The 13233-nt window shown below is 34.1% G+C and overlaps 2 protein-coding genes across 4 annotated transcripts in view; one reads left to right on the top strand and one right to left on the bottom strand.

Annotated features, from left to right (window-relative positions):
• LOC127833364 (rho guanine nucleotide exchange factor 7-like) overlaps positions 1 to 1219 on the bottom strand; it is a 98740-nt gene extending 97521 nt beyond the window's left edge. The window contains exon 1 of the mRNA XM_052358574.1: positions 1081 to 1219. The gene's annotated coding sequence lies outside the window, so the exon portion shown is untranslated. The remainder of the gene's footprint in view (positions 1 to 1080) is intronic.
• LOC127833377 (adenosine 5'-monophosphoramidase HINT3-like) lies at positions 1197 to 13210 on the top strand. 3 transcript variants are annotated; one of them, XM_052358599.1, is made up of 5 exons: positions 1197 to 1344; positions 10072 to 10189; positions 11020 to 11086; positions 11365 to 11491; positions 11611 to 13210. In XM_052358599.1, the coding sequence occupies exons 1-5, from the start codon at positions 1267 to 1269 to the stop codon at positions 11650 to 11652; spliced, it is 432 nt and encodes a 143-aa protein (XP_052214559.1). In that variant the 5' UTR covers positions 1197 to 1266; the 3' UTR covers positions 11653 to 13210. The 3 variants fall into 3 exon arrangements, with proteins under 3 accessions (XP_052214559.1, XP_052214560.1, XP_052214561.1); XM_052358600.1 differs by having other exon boundaries at positions 11629 to 13210; XM_052358601.1 differs by lacking the exon at positions 1197 to 1344 and adding an exon at positions 1427 to 1531.
• Positions 13211 to 13233: the final 23 nt, after the last annotated feature.

Consider the following 13233-nt stretch of genomic DNA (forward strand, 5'->3'; position numbering starts at 1 on the left):
ATGCTATATTTTAATGTAATTTACAAAAATATACATTTAATCAAAGGTAAGTAGCATGATACCAGCTGGCAACATACGTATAAAAGAAAAAAAACAACAAAACTTTGTTGTTTTTTTGGAGGGGGAATTTTTAGCTGAAAAAGGGGAAAAAGTATACATTTTTCATGGGGGAACAGCGGTAAAAAGTGCAAAACGATGGCCCTGTATAGAAATAAAAGATGTAATTTATTTCAGAACTTTTTAATTGTCACTTTAAAAAACAAACCATGCTTAATTAATCCAGAAAAGTATAATAACATTGGTTTACTATGTAACGCTCTGCACCACAACAGACCAACTCAAACTTTTATTCTTTTATTCTTCCACATTTAAACCAGATGCTTTACATCGATGCCGTGTTATTGATTTATATCTACATGTACACAGCGAGCGAATTGAGAGATATTGACAATTTGAATAGTGGTTGGATTTAAATTGCTCAGGCGTGCAAAATTCAAAGTGTCATTACATAATTTTTACGGAACATTATCGAGAAATGAATTATCTATACAGGTATGTAAATATTATTGCAATTGGTTGATATTAAGTGTCTGATATTGGGGCTTGAATGTTGCGCACAAAATCCTTGTGCAACAATATAAACAAAGAAGGAAAAATGCCCAACATTGTTTGAATGCTTCAGCCATTGTATGCTCCAAATATTACCAATATAAAAAGTTGCTTAATATTTGAGAGTGTCAACAAGTTGGTCTACTATGAGAATAATGGATAATCGGAGGATATGTGACAAATGCCTTTTCATTTGTTTAGGAAGTGGTTATGGAATAATGTCAATCCTTACTTTATTTCTCAATCAAACTTTTATAATATTACAAAAAAGTCACCAACACGCTTTCAAAAGTATAGCACGAAACAAGTTAATTTACATGTAACTAAAAACCGAAAGGAAATCTGGCAGCTACTGTCGCTACTGATTCAAATTAAATAGAAACAAGTTCAGTACGTGGTTGTCATTCAACATTGGCATTTAAAACAACGAAATCCATTTAAAACGATTAAATATATTAACATATTTTATACCTCTAGATTTGCTTCTTGAGTGACGACCAATGTGCTTTAATTAATTAAAATTGTCACTGTTAATTAGCAAAATATTACAACCGGAAGTTAAATGCGTATATTACAAATTTTATATTTCGTGATATACGCAAATGTAATATCTGAGCAATTATTTGCCAACTAGTGATATATAGGCTTAATATAGCCATGATGGATATAATTGACAGCTGTATATTTTGCAAAATAACACGAAAAGAGGACCAAAAGACAGAACTTCTGTACGATGTAAGACTATTTTGCTAATATTAGCGAACAATTTATAATCGACAGTAATAGGTTACAACACACTGGTTTTCATATAGAATTGCATACATTAAGGGCGTCCATAAAGTACGTAGCGCTTCAGGGGTGGAGGGGTAACAAAGTGTGACAGTTTGTAACAAGGGAGAGGGTGGGCCAGGTCATGTATGACGTTAGTTTTTTTTAAGTTACTACTTTTTGTAGAATTTAATAGCTTAAACAAGAAATATCTTTTAAAAAAGATATACGGCGTTGATTGTGGTTGGAGTTGGTGATACTCCTATAAATATGAGGTCGATTTACATCGACCTCATATCGTTTAACGTTATTTTGCAATAGCATCGTTCCGACATGAATTCATGTCGGAAGCTTTAACGGCATCAAATTCATATAACAGCACAGAATAATCATGCAATAAATTATTAAACATAAAATATAAACATTATTTTACTTATTGCATTAGAAAAATGTTTATACAAACTTACAAGTAATGATAGTCCAGACCTTAAAACACTACCACTATTCAAATTCCATATTGTTGCCATATAGCACTGTGTAAATTGAAAGTTGCATAAAGTTACCTCATTGGTCGGTTATAAATACATTGTTTCTCTATATATAGTATTCGATTTAGACGAAAATAATAATTTAAGTGGAATGTCATATTAGTTTTCCATTAAAACTTTGATCTTGCCGTGTGTGTTTATGGACGTTAATAATTATGTTATACTTATTTTTGTATTTCATTAAGAATTAGAACGTGTAGCCCTTTTTGTTAACTGTTTTTAGCAAACGATTCGCGGCTTAATAAGACACGGAAAATAGTTAAAGCGACACTTTCATTTAAAGGTTTAATGTGAACAATATTAAATGAAACCTTTTTTGGTATTAATATGTTTTATTGACATGTTAAATTCGATACTTGAAAAGGTGTTTAGTCTTTAAAAAGATGTCGCTGATATTGTTAATTTCAATAACTGTTAATATGCTTAATGTTGTATAAGAAATTGAATAGTTTCACTGAGTTGTATTCCCGCCTAAAATCCGATATCGTAAAACGCGCAACGGTTAAGAATAAGGTCTGAATAAGTTTAGGTATTCAGATCCAAATATCAGCAGCTGTGCCAGCTGGGAAGCCCCGTTATGGCTTTAACAACCGCCAGCGAAACAACATACTTTTTTAAGTCTTGCACTAAGACTCCATGATCACAAGTATAGGTCCCTGCTGTGGCGTATGACACCATAGTGTTATTTAGTATTGGTCGGCACAGTATCTGATCATAAAGAGATAATTGGTTTGTGCTGAACACAGGGCAATAAAACCACAGATCTATCAATAAACAAGATTATTGAGATATCTTTTATTGAACACCGCGATAAAAATGCTCAAACCACGGACTCTAGATTACACGGATAAGAAACATGGCAACATTCTCAGAATCATCACTGCTATATGTGTAATCACCTAACAATTCGACTAAAAATAATTTATATATTTGAGTTGAAGACGATGTACTGTTGTATAAGTCTGAATAAACTATCTGTCTGCCTGTCTAAATCTAAGCCGTCATCGCCCAGTGAAAAAATCTGATTTTGAATAGTTGGACGTGATGCCCTGATGTCAAAATACGAAATGACCCGCGTAACACCGACCGTGATTTTCAAGAATCTTTAATAAATTGATAATTTAAGGTAAATAACATTTCATATAATTATACATAATTCCCTCGTTGATAATTAACAACAAACGATGAATGTTGTTGACACCCATTTTATTTCAAGTATGCATGCAAAGCCGAATAAAATCGAGAGGATCCGCTATATACGGTACGCTGTTTCATCATAAATTTATCACCCTTTCTGTGTTATAAACAAGAGCTGAAATCGTTAAGTTATTAAGATTTATTTATAATAAGCTTTATTGATATGTTTCGTGAACAAAATACCACAATATATTCCATAAAAAAATATAATAATCGTGGCAAAGGAAATTCAATGGCCGGTTTCTAAACAAAAGCATAATCGCCAAGACCGTAGCATCAGTTCAGTGCGTTAGGAACGCGCGCTACTTTCTTCCGCCTTCATTCCTTAATTACTTTCGTTTTTAAACAATTTTTTTCTGTCGTATACAGAATTCTATTCTCCTAAGCAAGATGTAATTTTTAAAACTATAAACTCCAAATATAAACGCTACAAATTGGTATTAAGTACGAACATGTCAACCGTAAATCTAGATTCTAAAACTCCAAAACGGTATAATATTTGCAAAAGTTTAAGTTATAACTCGCCGGGCTGTCGAAATCAGAAGAACGCTACAAATTGGTATTAAGTACGAACATGTCAACCGTAAATCTGGATTCTAAAACTCCAATACGGTATGATATTTGCAAAAGTTAAAGTTATAACTCGCCTGGCTGTCGAAATCAGAAGAAAAACTTAATATATGTTTATATATCTGTTTACTACGTAACGTAAGCTTTCTAATGATATATAATTTGTCAAAATCGGCCGAGAAATGAAACTATAATTCAACAAAAGACGTGAGTGGGTACATCAAAATGTATAACCTCGGCGCTTCGCTGTACGCTAATTGTACAAGATAACAACGGGAGTATACTAAAACGTATATTTTTTGAAAGAGGAATTAATAAGCAACAAGATAACGTATAAACCAATAAAATCGGATGAATAGTTTTTGCATAAGATTGAAATTACTACAGTAAGGGTCAAATACTCGAATCATCTCCTATCAATATACACGCCGTGATACAACTGGTAGTTTAAACACACACATATAGGTTTCATTTAATTAAAAAGTACAGAAAGCTAAAAAGTGATGTGGTTTGTTGTACAACAACAATTGGTATTGTGTAACCTATTCAAAAAATAATTTCGTTCAAGATAATTCAATGTAATTCTATAAACGACAAACACACTTCGTGTGTTGTGTATGTTTATTTTTAAAAATGTACATAAGTGGTTTAAAAGCACAATTTTTACACATTTAAGAGGTAATCGCTCACATTTATGTCTAATTAATGATAATTTTATGCATTAGCAAAGATTTAACGAGAAAAACTGAAGTTTAAGTTGAACTCAATTTGCTACAGGAAAACGACGGTAGCCGTTTAGACGTAAGCGGGGTAGCTTACGTCTAATTATTTGGACTAGAGTTGGTGAAAGGTAAAGAGTTCAATGAATGAGATCAAAGAGAGGCGAATGTCTTTTTCTGTGCATTTATTAGCTGCATCACACGCAGTAAGTGATGTTATGCGAAGTTTTCGCGACTTATTTTACATTATTACATATTGCTGGTCATAAACCTATAGATACAAAACAGAAAACCAAAAGAAGAATGGAAGTGAAATTAAAACATAGGAGTCAACCGGCCACGCGCGAAGTCAGGGCTCGAATTTAACTTTTTTTTCTACTTTCAAAATATTGCGAGCAGCTTTAATACCAACTCGCAAAATCAAAAACAATTCTCGCAAATTTTGCTGGAAACATAATTAAATTTCGTGTTTTTTTTTTATTCAACAGTTAACTTTGCTTTATCTTTTAAATTGTTATTTCCGTCTGTGGACAAAAAGAAACTAGTTATCTTTCGCTTCAACGCCATGTCTGTTCGAGTTCAATGAACACATGTGAATTAGTCGACTGTTTCACGTTCTTTCTACCAATACCATCCTCGTATCTGTACTATAAGTATACCAGTCTACATACAAGGTGCGCGCTTCCGCATACGGGTATTAGGACGTTCTATGACCTACGGTTTAGCGTTCAGGATGTCGAACGCATTTAGCAATATTCCTGTTTTTTTCCACTATTTTTTTACTTGCAAAAAATTACTAGTGGCTTAAAACTTAACTCGCAACCGGTATTGTTCACTCGCATTTTGCGAGTGTGCGAGTGTTAATTTCAAGCCCTGGAAGTATCCGTATATATTCTAAATATTTATATGCGCGTTCTTCAAACAAACCTCTTTTGGTGGTTTGTCGGGCATGGCTATTTGAATCGATTATTAACAGTATTGAGAATCATCGCGCTCATGCTTAAAAGTGCCTTTTCACAGATTTTGGCATGTTTTGAAGTTTGTCAGTAAATTCTTTATATTGATAATTGTAAACATTGGACATAAAAAGCTCCAGTAAAACATCAATAATAAAATTAAAAAAGGTAACCCCAGCAGGGCTCGAACTCCTGACCCCTGGAGTTCTAGAGTAATTTTAACGACTTAGACCACTCGCCCATCCTTCCGGATACAATACTAGGCGTATTTTAAACATTATATAAGCAATCCTCGTGGTTTCACAAAATACAACGACGCTTACAGAACTCTCCAAATTATTAATTCGTTTCGCGTTGCAATGCTTTATAATTTTCGGGTTTTAAATTCGTCAAAATATGCATATAATGGCTATTTTAGCGCATGGTAAATGTTAAGTATTACAGTTTCCTCACAAATATCATAACTAAAACGAAAATTTGCGAATCTGAAACAACTTTTTTTAATTTTGTCAATTTACCCAAACGTGAAAAGGCCCCTTTAATACATTAGTCCATATGGTGGAATAATTCTTGTTAAATAAATCAAAAATAATATTTAACATGGTTTTGTTGAAAACACATTAAGAATCTATTATTGTCATACCATAATTCTTCAGTCAACATATCTCTGTTCTAAAGAAAATTCCAGTTCACCTAGTTCACGCGATAGCGTCTATGTTATATAACGATTATTTACTGGCCGCGAAATGAACCTGGTAATTGCAAGTTGGAATGCAATGCATTAAAGTGAGGCCACGCTTACACTGATGGAAGGACGGCTTGTTTAAAACTTTATACTTTTACATGTTTAATGTTCAATTTCGAAAACAATTTAAAATGGTTTGGCCAAAACGAATATCAGGATAGGGAAAAACGATACTTAAATGAACTTAAATATACTAGTACACAGACAGCAATATGGAAGTAATTACTAAATATCAGAACATAGTCTTTAAGTACAAACGCTCTGGCGCTGGCAATCCTCTGAAAATAAAAGGTGTACGCACAAACTGTATTGATGTCAAGAGTTGAGTGTAAAACTGTTCTATCTATCAAGCCTTTTCAAAGGAGATACAATTGTTTCATGCTGAATACGGAGTAAAACAGTGTTACAAAGACGCGGTCATGTTTCCAATGTTCTGTTGGTAGCCAATGGAATAAATGACGTGTATTCATTCGTGTCTAGCCGGGGGAATTTTTATATGAATTTTACTGGGTCACCTAAGGTCAAAAGTGACGTTAAACAGCTATGCCGAAAAAAATCATTATTATTGCAAAAATCAAAAAACGTTTGTGAAGCATAATTGGAATAAAGTAAGAACGCATCCGTCCTTTTAGAATCGTTGCTAAAAGGCAAAAATAATACATGACAGTTATTGCCAGAGGAGAAAATGCACATTAAAAGGGGCCTTTTCACGTTTTGGTAAATTGACAAAATTAAAAAGAAGTTGTTTCAGATTCGCAAATTTTCGTTTTAGTTATGATATTTGTGAAGAAATAGTAATACTTAACATTTACCATGCTCTAAAATATCCATTATATGCATCTTTTGACGATTTGAAAACCTGATAATTATAAAGCGTTGCAACGCGGAACGATTGAATAATTTGGAAAGTTATGTTGTTGTATTTATATTTTGGGAAACTACGAGGATTTCTTGTATACGTAAAAAAATACATCCGCCTATAGCATGAGCACGGATGGTCGAGTGGTCTTAGCGGGAGACTTTTTACTCCAGGACTCCAGGGGTCAGTGGTTCAAGCCCAGTTGAGAGTTCCTTTTTTCCTTTAAAAAAATTGTATTCTCGTTTTTTACTGGAGATTTTAGGTCCAATTTTTAAATTTATCAATATAAAGCATTTAATGACAAGCTTCAATACATGCCGAAATCGGTGAAAAGGCCCCTTTAAAAAATGTTGAGTTGTTAGATGTGGATGTCTTAAAGGGGCCTTTTAACAGATTTTGGCATATTTTGAAGTTTTTCATTAAATGTATCGTCAAAAGATACATATAATGGCTATATTGGACTATGGTAAATGTTCAGTAATACTGTTTCCTTACAAATATCGTAACTAAAACGAAAATTTGCGAATTTGAAACAACTTTTTTTCAATTTTGTCAATTTACCAAACCGTGAAAAGATCCCTTTAAGCAAATTGTTATAAAGAATGATGTAATTTGACTTGTAAAGTGTCAAGTTAGATTCAACAATAAAATCAAGGTACTGGCAGTACTGGTGTGACGATGCTTTTGAAGAGGATGGATATAAAACATCAATTTAAGTTTATCTATATCACCACAATTGTGTATGTTGATACAACCATTTGGGTACGATACAAAATTTGGGTACGAAAATTTTGGGAACGAAAAAAAAATTGGTACGAAAAAAATTTGCGTACGAAACATTTTTGGTACGAAAAAAAGTTTAGGGGTACGGGGAAGTAGTACCCGTGGGTAACTTGACCCATTGAGCGAAACTGGGAGGCGGGTCACATTCTTGTTCATTAAGTATGGCAATACATTCATGATGATTCTCGAAAGTAGGTATGAGCACATAGCCGGACCATGTGAGCTCAATCGTATGAGCACTTGACTATCCGAGTTCGCCCACGAACATATGGATAAGTTAACTAATAGCGAAATGACCTTATACATGTATATGCTGAAATCTAACAATCGAACAAAATATAAAACATGGTATGTACACTTAGGTGGTTGTGTAATTTCTATTAGAATATCGTATTCAATATGTAAATTTTAAATGATTGTGCCCGCACTTGAGTTTGTTGCCTTGTTTGAGTCTTTACGCGCCTAGGCTGCACCCAGTGTGTGTATTCGTGTTTTTCCAAGGTAATGAGTTACCTCCGCGCTGAGGCTGCATAATGTTGGGACCCGGAGTGTGTCCATCACTCCTACCTAATAAGATTAGATTGACGACAGTTGGGACGAATTTTGAATGTTAGCTGCAATTTCCAGCTATTTGTTTTGTACTGAAATACTTTTTATTTTTTTTATATGGTCAAATGCTGCGGGGGGGGGGGGGATGAGATTTTCCGGAAAAAAACAACTGTCAGGAATGGTGACCACAAAACAACCAAAATATAACATTGCGCCGGGAGCGGGAATCGAACCGGTGTCGTAAAGGTGAAAAAGCGAACGTCCTTACCACTGCGCTAACGGGACGGACAATTACGCAACTAATTGTTGTTTTATCTATATATATCATAGCAGTGCAGCGTTTACAATTTGCAGGTTCTAAATCGTTCGCATTCTTTAGTTTTGTGATCACGTAAAAAGTTAATTTTACATGTTTTTATTCGCAATTTATTTACTAAATCGAGAACAAATATCAAACAAAATAGAGAAAATATATAGTTGTTTCATTGGTCTATAAAAATAAAATGAATGTAAAATAACTAATTTGAAATTAACGTTCTGATACACTTATTGAATCTGTTTCCCCAGGATATGCTGTTCTATTAATATTTACCTTTATCAACACGAACGACAACTCTGCTTGGAGAATGTTATGAATGAAAATCAACGAGCAGTGGCGAATGCCAAGGGAAGTAACTGAAAAATCGAGTTATCTCAATCGGACTGGCTCGGTCTTTTACATAGGTTGCAATTGTGAAGAATTTTTTACTGGTTATCAAACCTTGGACGATGCTGTTCCAGGATCGTCAAAAAGCATATAAAACTTTACAGTTTAAGGAATCTTTTTATTCTTAGACGTGATGCTGATAACTAGTTGGCGAATATAAACCCTGGTATGTGCACGATGATTTTAGCGTAACGGTATGCACATTTATTTCGTCCGCTTTCATTATCAGCGTCTTGACGCTCTGAAAATGAAGTACCGGTAGGTCTATAGGTAGGTCGTAACGATATTGTAGATCCGTTGATAATAATATCGTGATTTGATCACTGGCTTTACAGTAAGAAGAGTTTTTTTATGTCCCCCACCATAGTAGTGGGGGACATATTGTTTTTGCCCTGTCTGTTGGTCTGTTGGTTGGTTTGCGCCAACTTTAACATTTTGCAATAACTTTTGCTATATTGAAGATAGCAACTTCATATTTGGCATGCATATGTATCTCATAAAGCTGCACATTTTAAGTGGAGAAAGGTCAAGGTCAAGGTCATCCTTCAAGGTCAGAGGTCAAATATATGTGGCCCATATCGCTTATTTTATGAATACTTTTGCAGTATTGAAGATAGCAACTTGATATTTGGCATGCATGTGTATCTCATGGAGCTGCACATTTTGAGCGGTGAAAGGTCAAGGTCATCCTTCAATGTAAGAGGTCAAATATATATGGCCCAAATCGCTTATTTTATGAATACTTTTGCAATATTGAAGATAGCAACTTGATATTTGGCATGCATGTGTATCTCATGGAGCTGCACATTTTGAGTGGTGAAAGGTCAAGTTCAAGGTCATCCTTCAAGGTCAAATATATGGGTCAAAATTGCTCATGTAATGTCACTTCTGCAATATTGAAGCTAGCAATTTTATATTTGAAATGCATGTGTATCTCATGGAGCTGCACATTTTGAGTGGTGAAGAGTCAAGGTCATCCTTCAAGGTCAAACATCATATAGGGGGACATTGTGTTTCACAAACACATCTTGTTCACTTTGTTGTTGTGGCGCCTTTTTATAGGACGAGAGAGTGTCTGTGTTCAGAGACATCCGACCCGCCACACCGCACCATTACCTCGTGGCGTCCAAGGAACACATTCCCGACGCGAAACACCTTAACCCGGAACATAGTGGCCTGGGTAGGTCACCTCACCTGCACGTTAAGCTTTATTTGGAAAAGAACACCATCTCAGTCCTAAAATTAACACTTAAATACGAACGTTAGTTTGCAAAATTCTTCGTATATTTTTAATTCAATTATGTTAAATATACAACATTATTAAAATGCAAATGTCTCGTGTAGTCTGCCAAAATGAAGCTTAAAGGGATCTTTTCACGGTTGGGTAAATTGACAAAAAGTTGTTTCAGATTCGCAAATTTTCTGATTACTGAAATTACTGAACATTTACCATAGTCCAATATAGCCATTATATGTATCTTTTAACGATTTGAAAACCTAAAAATTATAAAACGTTGCAACGCGAAACGATTGAATAATTTGGAGAGTTCTGTTGTTGTGGTTTAAATTTACGAAACTACAAAGATTGCTTGTATAAGGTATAAAGTTCTTCCGAAGTGTATATTTGGCGGAATAGCCGAGAGGGCTAATGCGTTTTTACTTCAGACTAACTCCATGACTCCGGGGGTCACTGGTTCGAGCCCTGGCACCGGTTACTTTTTTTTCCTTGTTTTAATTTTATTCTTGATTTTTTTACTGGATCTTTTAAGATCCAATGTTTACATTTATCAATATAAAGCATTTAATGACAAACTTCAAAATATGCCAAAACCTGTGAAAAGGACCCTTTAATCATCATTTTCTTAGACTTGGATGTGTGTTATATTTAGATCTTTACGATCAGTTAATCTATTAAAACATCCCTATTCATAAATATACTACAACAGTAACTTTCATATTTGATGCAGCTGACCATATCAGACAAAACTATTTTCTCTGTTGACCGCACAGTTGAGCACATGGTGTCAGTCGGCAAAGGCGTCATGGCGACACAGAGTGGTGGCACTTCGGACATAAGGTAATGGTGCTTATACAACTACGGTACGTGTTCAATTTTTAAAATGTGTTTGTTTCCCTTGTACGCCCTTTCTATGATTGTTGTGTAATATTGTCACAATGAAAAACTAACGAGAAAAAGAGATTTTTTTAACCATATTGCCAACAACCAGAAAGTCGCGTTTTTATACAAACGCTTGAAATTACAAATAGCGACATATTAAGTTACCCTGCCTTCGTACAATCTCGGCGCCTTTAGCTCAAATTGTTATTTTGCACTTTTGAACTCTTAAACTCCAGATTGGGCTTTCACTGGCCCCCATTCCACACGATCTCCCATCTGCATCTGCACGTGATCTCCTCTACCAATCAGATGGGCTGGATTGCAAAAGGCATATTCATGCCGAATTCCTATTGGTTCGTAACGGTGAGCGTTAATTTTTAATGTACTTCATTGTGATCATTCTGCTTATATGTATAAATTACACCGTTTCTGGATTTAATATAAATATTATTTGCTAATTGTATATAGATTTACGTTTACAGCCTGATTACGTTCTACAGAGATTGAAAAAGGCAAAGGATTAGACACCAACATCCGGACTATATGATCGTGTCATAATGAACATGACACACGGCGTCACGGCGTGGCATGGCTTCCAGTCAGAAGTTTTTTAGTAAAAAGTTAGGTATATTATGCTATTCAACTGTGCCAATTTAATGCGATGTATTAGTATTCAAGGTTGCTTTCATTGTTTATGTTTCATGTTTAATTTTGTGTCTTCATATGATCAACGGAAAATGATTGGTGATAATGTCAATAGTATTTTTACATGGAAAAGGTGTGAGAAAGGTGTAAGTATATTAAATTAAATGCGTTTTATTACTAAAATGCATTTGATAATAGCGAAGTATCACAACCAAAACAACGAGAAAAGTTTTTTCCCCAGTTATTACCAAGCATTTACTGTACATTTCGTCGGCGATAAAAATATGTTCCATGTCATAGATATGTCTCGGATACATAGTATTGTATTGGCAATTTTTAGTATTTAACTATTTAAAGGCAACACAGATGTTGGTATGTTTTGAAATGTGACATTAAATGCTTTTTAAATTGATAAATGTAAACATCGTTATTTTGAAGTCCCCGTATAATTCAAGAATAAAATTAAAGAAGGAAAACATGTTATCCACGCCTTGGCTCGAACCACTGACCATCGGAGAAAAAGTCTAACGATAAAACCACTCGCGCATCCATGCTGCTACAACTCACTTTGTATTTTATTCTTTATGTAAATATTCTCGGTTGTGTCACAAAATGTAAAGATAAAAACAGAACTGTACTAATTATCCAATTGTTTAAGGTTTGCAACGCTTTATAATTTTCATGTTTTTAAATCGTCAAAAGACATGAAAGATGCATTAACTGGATATTTAAGAGCATGGTAAACGTTCAGTATAATAGTTTCCTCGCAAATAACATAACTTCAATGAAATTTGAATATCTATAACAATTTTTCTCAATTTTCTCAATTTACCAAACTGTTAAAAGGTCCCTTAAAGAATGAGTGAGAAAATTGCAATAACGTCACAAGAAAATAGTGTGCGCCCTAAGACATGTTTAAGTTTTGCTGCATGGGTAATTGGACCCGGATATCGGCCCCAAATAATGTGCTAGACCTGACTTATGTCTGTTTAATGATACTAAAATTAATTTTTTTTGGACGTGTATTGCATTGCAAAGTTGAGCATAGCATCGACATGTTGTGCGAAGAATTATTTATAAATGGAAAATAATGTTTTGTTACCTAAACCGAATAACATTTGAACACTTAATAGATTTTACACATTTATCTTGTGAAATTATATTGCATACACATGACATTTGTTGTTGTTGTTTTATGTTTTTATTCCCAACTGTTAAGTTGTGCATTTTAATAATTTAACTAGCAGAAGAGTCAATTTTTAGATTCATATTGGTAAATCGCCTCTCAAATATATAGATAAAGCATGTACCGGTATTTCATTTTTATATTGTTTCTCGTTCATACTGGTGAAATGATAATATACTGTTGCGTTTTTTTATGAACATGTATATATTGTTCCGATATTGAACATATTATATTCACTCAGTATTGCACTGCATTGCGTTGTGTTTGATTTCAA

This window comes from Dreissena polymorpha, chromosome 6 (genome assembly GCF_020536995.1).
Source record: "Dreissena polymorpha isolate Duluth1 chromosome 6, UMN_Dpol_1.0, whole genome shotgun sequence".
Classification (NCBI taxonomy): Eukaryota; Metazoa; Mollusca; class Bivalvia; order Myida; family Dreissenidae; genus Dreissena; species Dreissena polymorpha.

Coding starts and splice junctions, on each gene's coding strand:
- LOC127833377 (XM_052358599.1), top strand. CDS start 1,267: ATGATGGATATAATTGACAGCTGTATATTTTGCAAAATAACACGAAAA. Junction 11,087..11,364: donor GGTGGCACTTCGGACATAAG/GTAATGGTGCTT, acceptor CTTAAACTCCAG/ATTGGGCTTTCACTGGCCCC. Junction 11,492..11,610: donor ATTCCTATTGGTTCGTAACG/GTGAGCGTTAAT, acceptor TTACGTTTACAG/CCTGATTACGTTCTACAGAG.